An 8,824-nucleotide genomic window follows, 5' to 3' on the forward strand; every position below is an offset into this window, starting at 1 on the left:
AATCTTTAATGAAATGTCTATAAAAACTTGCATGTCCCAAGAAACTCCGGACACCCTTTACAGAATTGGGTGGAGGTAATTTTTCAACTGCCTCCACCTTTGCCTTATCAACTTCAATGCTGCTTCTTGACATTCTATGGCCTAACATGATGCCTTCTTGTACCATAAAATGGCATTTTTCCTAATTTAACACCAAATTTGTTTCTTTACAGCGGGCTAGCACCTTGCTCAAATTCTTCAAACAATTATCATAAGAAGACCCAAAGATTGAAAAATCATCCATGAAGACTTCAACAAATTTTTCTACCATATCAGTGAATATAGCCATCATGCACCTCTGGAAAGTGGCTGGCGCATTACAAAGGCTAAACGACATTTACTTGAAAGCGAAAGTACCATAAGGACATATAAAAGTGGCTTTATCCTGATCCTCTGAGCAGATGACAATCTGGCTGTACCCCAAATAACCATCAAGGAAACAATAATGTTCATGCCCCGCCAATCTGTCCAACATTTGGTTAATGAATGGAAGTGGGAAGTGGTCCTTGGGGGTTGCTTTGTTGAGCCTTCTGTAGTTAATGCAAATCTCCACCCCGTCATGGTGGGAGTAGGAGTTAGCTCATTTTTCTCATTCTCTACAACTATCATCCCATGTTTTTAGGCACACATTGTACTAGGCTTACCCAGTTGCTGTCAGAGATAAGGAAGATGATACTTGCATCAAGCCACTTAATTACTTTCTTTTTCACAACCTTTTTCATAATGGGATTTAATCTCCTTTGTTGCTCAACACTCGGGTGGTGTCTATCTTCCAAAAAGATTTTATGCATGCAAAATGATGGATTGATTTCTTTTATTTAGCAATTGTCCACCCAATAGTCTTTTTATGCTCACGAATCACTAAGAGAAATTTTTCTTCTTGCACCTCGGTCAAGCTGGATGAGATAATCGTTGGCAATATCTTAGAGTTCCCTAAATAGGCATAGCACAGATGCGTTGTACGGGGCTTAATCTCTAGATTAGGAGCTTCTTTTATAGATGGCTTAGGAGGGGTTAGAGTAATAGGCATGTCCAACTTCTCAAATCTCCCAAACCCATGGACATAACTGCAAGACATGTTAAGTGCTTGCTCAATTTCTTCCATCAACTCATCTTCATTGTCTTTTTCATCCCCAATCAAGGCTCGTTCAAGAGGATCTACAGGGCTCATATAAGGCACCAATGACATCACATCACTTTTCACCACAGAAATCATGGATAGCCCTTCATAGTGGGTTGGCAATCTAAGTGTTTTATACATACTGAATACCTCCAGTCGATCATCCACTCTCATCGTCATCTTTTCTTCGTATACATCAATAATAGCTTGGTCTGTGGCTAAGAATGGACGCCGTAAAATAAATAAGACTTCTTGATCAGGTTCATAGTCCAAAATAATAAAATCAGCAGGGAATATAAAAGAACCCACTTGAGCTAACACATCTTCAATTACACCTTCAGGATGAGCGAGGGAGCGATCAGCCAACTGTAAAATCACCATGGTTGGGTACGGATCACCCAACCCGAACTTTTTGAACACAGATAGCGGCATCAAATTGATGCTCGCCCCAGGATCACACAAAGCTTGCTCGACTGCGTGCTTACCAATCGACATTTTGATAGTGAAACTACCTAGATCCTTCAATTTCTGAGGTAGCTTGCTTTGAATTCTTGAGCTACATTCTTCAGTGAGTGCCACAATCTCGAACTCTGTCAAGCTTCATTTATTTGCTACTATGTCCTTGATGTATTTGGCATATTTGGGCACTTTTAACAGGATGTCTACTAGGGGAATATTGATTTGCACCTGCTTTAAAATATCAAGAAATATTTTATAGGCCGCATTATCCTTCACCTTCTGAAATCTCTAAGGGAAAGGAGGTGGTGGCTTCACAATTATTGGTTGTGGTTGCTTTGCCACAACCTTTTCAACTGGCTTCTCCGACTATTTTGCAGTTTCCGATTCGACTTCTGTGGTGGGTTGTTTTTTCATTAAACTTCACTTGCTTTTTCTTCTTCGATGGGACTTCTTATAATTCTCTCCCATTCCTTAATGACACATCATCAATAGGAGCCTTGTAATTAGACTAAGTGTCGCTAGGTAATGCTCATGCTGGTCTAGTGTTTTAGGCACTAGCAAGTTGCCCCATCTGTCGCTCCAAATTTCGAATAGCTGCTGAGTGGGCTGTTGCTTGGGCCTATTGGTTAGCCATCAAATTTTTAGCATCTCCTCGATGTGACTCATTGAGTTTGTAGGTTGGTCAGCTTTTGGTTCTCTATATTGCTGTTAAGGGGTTTGTGGCCTGTAGGGATTCTGAGCAGCTTGGGTTCCACCCCAAGAAAAGTTTGTGTGGTTCCTCCAGTTAGGATTGTAAGTGCTACTATATTGATTCTGATTACCTTGGCCCCTATTAGCATTCCCCACAAAGTAAACTGACTCTGGATTCACTAGACAAGTATCATTTGTATGCTCATCGCCATAGACTTCGCAGAACACCTACACCTACTGCACGGGTTGAACTTGTTACATTGGTTGGAATTGGTGTTGGTTTTGAGCCATACTCATCCTAGTAATTTGATTTGCTAAAGATGCTACCTGTTCCAGATAGTGCTGATACAACATCCAATTCAAGTACCTCATCAGCTTTATGGGTTGTGTGTGTACCTACTTCCCCATGCCAATATGGGTTGCTTTTGGAAAACTTGTTCAGCAGTTTATAAATCTCATCAAATCTCTTTTCCAACACTTGACCACCAACTGCTATGTCTGTCACTATTTTTGTTTCAGAGTGAAGACCTTCAATAAAAGTGTGAGCCAGTACTTCATTGGTTTGGTTATGGTGTGGACAGTCTCTTAGTAGCCCCTTAAATCGCTCTCAGGCTGCATAAAGTGATTCACCTTCTCTCTATTTGGATGTAACTATCTCACTTCTTATCTTTGCGGTTACCAGAAGGAAAGAACCTAGCCAAGAATTTGCAAGCCATGTCGTTCCATGATGCAATAGAGTTAGATGGCTCAGATTTCAACTATCGCTTAGACTCTCCCAATAGAGAAAAATGGAATAATATGAGTCTAACATAATCAGATGTGACCCTGTTAGTGATATAAATATCACTAATCTCTAGAAAATTCAGAATAGGTTTTTGGGGGTCCTCGTGTGGCGATCCCATGAACTGTCCATTTGCATGAAGTAGCTGGATCATGCTCTGATTAAGCTCAAAATGCCCATTGATCCCCGGCTTAACGATATTGGATGTGACGTTAGCAATGCTGGGCATAACCACCTCTTGTACCTCCAATGGGTGTTCATGCACCATTTCAACAGGAAGTTGAATGAGTGCTTGTAAATTATTTGTTTCCCGAGTTTCTCTCAATCTTCTGAGAAATGCTCTCTCAAGTTCTAGGTCAAAATTTTATAGTCTATCCTGGCTTCTAACCTGTTGCATTTAAGCAAAGTACCTGATATCAAACACCCAACCAAAAAGAAGATCAAAAACTTAACTCGATGAGTAGTAAAAGCTTAATCTAGTAAAAAAAATTAATTTTTAAGTCCCTGGCTACGGTGCCAAATACTTATTGCCCAAAATTGCACACGCAAGTATACACGTTCAATCAAGTAATAAAGAGTGAGTAGAGTATCGTTCCCACGAGGACTTATAATCAATTTCTAACTAAATCAAGAAAATTCTAATTTATCGAGTCAAGAACAATTTCAAGTTGATTTTTGTTTGATTAATTCTACTAACTGAATATGCGATTAAAAAGAAGAAAGAGTTAACTAGCACACTTAGCACAAAGAGTTGAATTCAATGAGAATAATATTCCAGGAGTATGACTGGCTAACAATCCTATTGAATTCTTCAATCGACTCGACATATTGATTTATCTGGGTTATTAACTTGCAAGGACAATAATACTCGTAGAAATTTGACAATTTCTACTCGCCTATTCAATTTATTCTAACCCCTATATTCTTATGAGATTAGAGATAAAAAAACGCATTAATAATCTCTTGCAAAATTGCCTAAGCGCGGCAAATAGGTATATTTCTATTTGTATTTGCAAATCAATTCCCCAATGACTAGGTCCAAGATCGCGCTTTATTCAATCCTATTGCAATCAAGAATTACGTCTTTCAAGTTCAACTCAAGATTTATATATAATATTTCGTTGTTATCTAAGAAGTAAAATAATTAAACTCAGGATATGAATAAATAACCCAATATGATAAATTAACTCATCATATCAATATTCGAATATCAACATTCATGTAAAACCATAATCCTAGAATAAAAGAGTTTAGCCACACATAGTCATAGTAGAAATCTCAATCATTTCCCAAGAATGCATAAAAATCAATAAAAGGAGGGAAAGGAAGAACTCAAGAGGAATTCCGTGGTTTCCAAGCTCTTTGATGGCTCTCCACTTTTTTCCAGCGTGTTAACTCTTCCAAAATGGCGGCCCTTCCTTAAAATAGGTTTTATCCATGTTGGGGGGGGGGGGGAGGGCGAAATACCCTTGATATGGGCTAAATAGGAGAGACTTCCCGTCACCAGCGCCCTGGGTAGCATGGGGCACTATCCTTGTCGCTGGAAATATTGAGGTTTTGGAAACTGGGCCATAAGTAGCGCCCCACGCTATCTGTGGCGCTACAAATGGCTATTTTCCTGTTTCGCTCCTTTTTGGCGCAAATCTTGCACCTTTTGGCCCATTTTGCTTCCGGATAATTCCTACATATAAAAACACCACGAATTAGCATATATCATTACATTTCACTTCTGAAATCCACGAATCACGAGTAAAATTCAAGGGAATATACATATAAATATATACACTTTAAGCTAAATATCACCAATACAGGTATTCTGATTGTGTTGTTGAGAGTTGCGTCTGCGCGGTGGGAGACTTCAAGGTATACCTACTTGACATTTGCAGGTCTCGGAGTCATCATATTACTTTATTATGCTACTGTTAAATTGTAATTCTTAACAACATTGTATTTAGAAATTCTAGTGTGTTTCAGTAGTGCTTATGACTTCGTACTACCGATTTTGAGAAATGTATAACTGTTCGCCGCTTGCGGCTATGTATGTCATTTAATGATTTATGATAAATCATTAAATAGTTCAATTATGTTATTAAATCAGCATGTGTTAGGTTACCTAGTCTTAGAGACCAGGTGCCATCACAACATCCTAAGGTGGGAAATTAGGGTCGTGACAAGGGCTCTCATTTGGGGCGAGCTGATATATTCAAATGGCACCCATCCTCGGCAAGGGCATCACGGTGACCCCAATTGGCCATGATTGGCCAATGATTTGAAATTGAAAACTTTGGAAGAAGGAAATCAAATTGAAGGGCCTGCAAAGGTGAAATAAAGTTGAAAAGGTTAAGTCTCATGTGACTAATAGTCATGGCAAAGTTTGAAAAGCCAAGGGCTCTCTAATGCTCTCAGATTGAAAACTTTGCAAGAAAGAAGTCAAAAGTGAAATTTCCACAAAGGCAAAATAAAGTTAAAAAGGTTAAGTCCCACATGACCAACTGTCATAGCAAAGTTTGAAAAGTCAATGGTTCTCCAGCAATAGAAATGCAATTGGTATTCAGGAAATAACCAGTTGGTGTTAAAATCATCATCAATAGAATATGGGCCGAGATCAAGAGACTGAACCACTCAAGGCCACAAAACCAATCACTATTTTGAACTAACAATTGTTCTTTGTTGAAAAATAGGAAACAGGTGCAAGTAAAAAGAGAAATCATCTAGAGATTAAAAATAGCTCCGTAACACAAAAACTCTCAAAAAGGAAGTTTTCTAAAATTTATTTCCCGCATTTTTCTAAATCTTTAAATACATTCAAAATAACGCTATGGTATGGCACACTAATCCCTAGCTGCATTTTCCAATATAGGGTACACAACTCCCTAGTTGATAATTAATTTTTAGGACGTAAGGTACATCACTCCATAGTCTTCTTACTAGTATAGGGTACATCAATCCCTAGTTGTGTTTTCCAATGTAGGTTACACCAATCACTAGTTGATGATCTTAAATGCTGGGTACACTACTCCCTGATCTCATTGCTAAAATAGGGTACACCACTCCCTAGTCTCCTTACCAGTATAGGTTACACCAATCCCTAACTATGTTTTTTAACGTAGGGTACACCACTCCCTAGTTGATGATCTTAAATCCAGGGTACACCATTCCCTGATCTCATTGCTAAAATAGGGTACACCACTCCCTATTCTCCTTACCAGTATAGGGTACACCAATCCATAGTTGTGTCTTCCAACATAGGGTACACCAATCCCTAGTTGATGATCTTAAATCAAGGGTACACCATTCCCTGATCTCATTGCTAAAATAGGGTACACCACTCCCTATTCTCCTTAATAGTTAGGGTACACCAATCCCTAGTTGTGTCTTCCAATATAGGGTACACCATTCTCTAGTTGATGATCTTAAATGCAGGGTACACCACTCCTTAATCTCATTGCTAAAATAGGGTACACCCTCCCTAGTCTCCTTACCAGTATAGGATTCACCAATCCCTAGCTGTGTCTTTCAACATAGGGTACACCACTCCCTAATTGATGATCTTAAATGTAGGGTACACCGCTCCCTGATCTCATAGCTAAAATAGGGTACACCACTCCCTAGTTTACTTACTAGTAAAGGGTTCACCAATCCCTAGCTGTGTCTTCTAACATAGGGTACACCACCCCCTAGTTGATGATCTTAAATGCAGGGTACCACTCTCTGATCTCATTCCTAAAATAGGATACACCACTCCCTAGTCTCCTTACCAGCATAGGGTACACCAATCCCTAATTGATTAATCTTAAATGCAGGGTACACCACTCTCTGATTTCATTGCTAATATAGGGTACCCCACTTCTTAGTCTCTTTACCATTATAGGGTACATCAATCCCTAGCCGTGTTTTCAACGTAAGGTACAACACTCCCTAGTTGATTGGTCTTAAATGCAGGGTACACCACTCCCTGATATCATTGCTAATATAGGGTGCACCATTTCCTAGTCTTTTTACCAATGTAGGGTACAATAATCCATAACTGTGTTTTCCAACATAGGATATACCTCTCCCTAGTTGATGATTGATTTTTAGGACGTAAGGTACACCATTCCCTAGTTTCTTTACCAATAAGGTAAGTCAATCCCTATCTGTGTTTTCCAACGTAGGGTACACCACTCTCTAGTTGATCGATTAAATGTAGGGTACGCCATTCCCTGGTTCCATTGCCAATATAGGGTAAACCATTCCTAGCCGCATTTTGCCAACATTAGGTACACCAATTCGTGGTTGAGGAGTCATTTTGATTAAAAGGGTAACCATACCCAAAGAACCATGATTTTCTCAAGGAACACCATTCTCGACATTTTATTTCTTTAATAAATGAGTAGTTTAGAATTTTTGTTATAATAACTCACAAAATTTTCCTAGTGAAAACTTAGGTAGAAAATTGTGTTTTTTGGTGTCTAGACAGGTTTTACCTTATGGCACAGGGTTGGATATGACCAAAAGAAGAAGTCTCTATCCAGAATGAAAGAAAAGAAAAGAAAAGAAGTCGATTCAAGATGAAAAGAAGATGAAAGAAGAACATGATTTGCTCAAGACATGACTAAAGTCACGAGCATTACATCCTCCATTTTGATCAAATAAGAAGCCATAGAAGAATAAATTAACACATGCAACTAACAAGCATCAAGGTTCGAATCAGAGTTTGCATGAAGAACCAGTCAAAAGACTCAAGATCAAGCTTCAGAAGACTTATAGATATAAATCTTGTAACTCGTAGCTGATAGGCATGCTTAGTTTTCTTCAATTTTGATTTTGGTGTAATAAGGAGCTCAACAAGCGGCAACAACAACAAAAACAGTAAAATCATAGCTTTTTGGTAGTCCCAGTTATCAAAATCCCCAGAACTACATCGATCTAATTTCTTTGTAGCCAAGGATATATAGGAAACCTTAGAAGCAAGGTTTAGTCAAACTTTTCGAAATTCTTCCCATGGAGTATCAAACGTGCAAAATTGTTCACGATTGCCCCATTTATTTTGCCCGAAAACTCTTCATATTTTCAAGCAAAGAGGGACAGCTGTGACCACGTATTTTTGCCCGATATGAAAATTGCTCGTAAAACATTTCAAAATAGCCTTTAATTATTTGTATAGAATTTTAGGAACTTTTCTATATTTGATGTGTTTTGTGCATATTTGTGTTTGGTGCATCTTTAGTAGCATTTTTAAATCATAAATATGTCAAAATATTTTATATTTTTACTCTTTAAAATTTTAGATTTTAATTAACAATGTTAATTGCATTTCTGTAAAATACAAATATCTAGAAAAAGGGGCATTAGACACTTTGTATATTAGTTTTTCTTTTAAGCGCCTTTCTTTGCCTTTTCAAACTAATTAAATAATTAGTTAATTACTAGATTAAAATAGGTAATTAGTATAATTTTACAAATTAGTTTTAATTAGATCTCAGTTGCATTATTAGTTTTTAATCGCATTAAAGTTGCATCTTTAAAAAATGAAAATCACAAAATAATTGCACTAGTAATTTTCCTTGCTTTTTAGTTTAGTGAAGCAGTTAAAAGTTTAGCTTCATTTTAGTCAAAGTGTTAGATAAATAGATGATTAGGTCATTTGTGCGAAATTAATTCAAATTAGAATAAGTGTTTAATTTTGAAAGAAACAAAGAGGAATAAGGAATTTTGGATATTTTAAAACAAATTGGGCCAAGACCTCAACAACC

At 37.7% G+C, this 8,824-nt stretch overlaps 1 protein-coding gene across 1 annotated transcript; it reads right to left on the minus strand.

Moving 5' to 3' along the window:
• Window positions 1–853: 853 nt before the first annotated feature.
• LOC107825215 (uncharacterized) lies at window positions 854–1,654 on the minus strand. The gene has a single exon (XM_016652045.1). The coding sequence runs from the start codon at window positions 1,652–1,654 to the stop codon at window positions 854–856; it is 801 nt and encodes a 266-aa protein (XP_016507531.1).
• Between the last annotated feature and the right edge of the window lie 7,170 nt (window positions 1,655–8,824).

This window comes from Nicotiana tabacum, chromosome 6 (genome assembly GCF_000715075.1).
Source record: "Nicotiana tabacum cultivar K326 chromosome 6, ASM71507v2, whole genome shotgun sequence".
NCBI lineage: Eukaryota > Viridiplantae > Streptophyta > Magnoliopsida > Solanales > Solanaceae > Nicotiana > Nicotiana tabacum.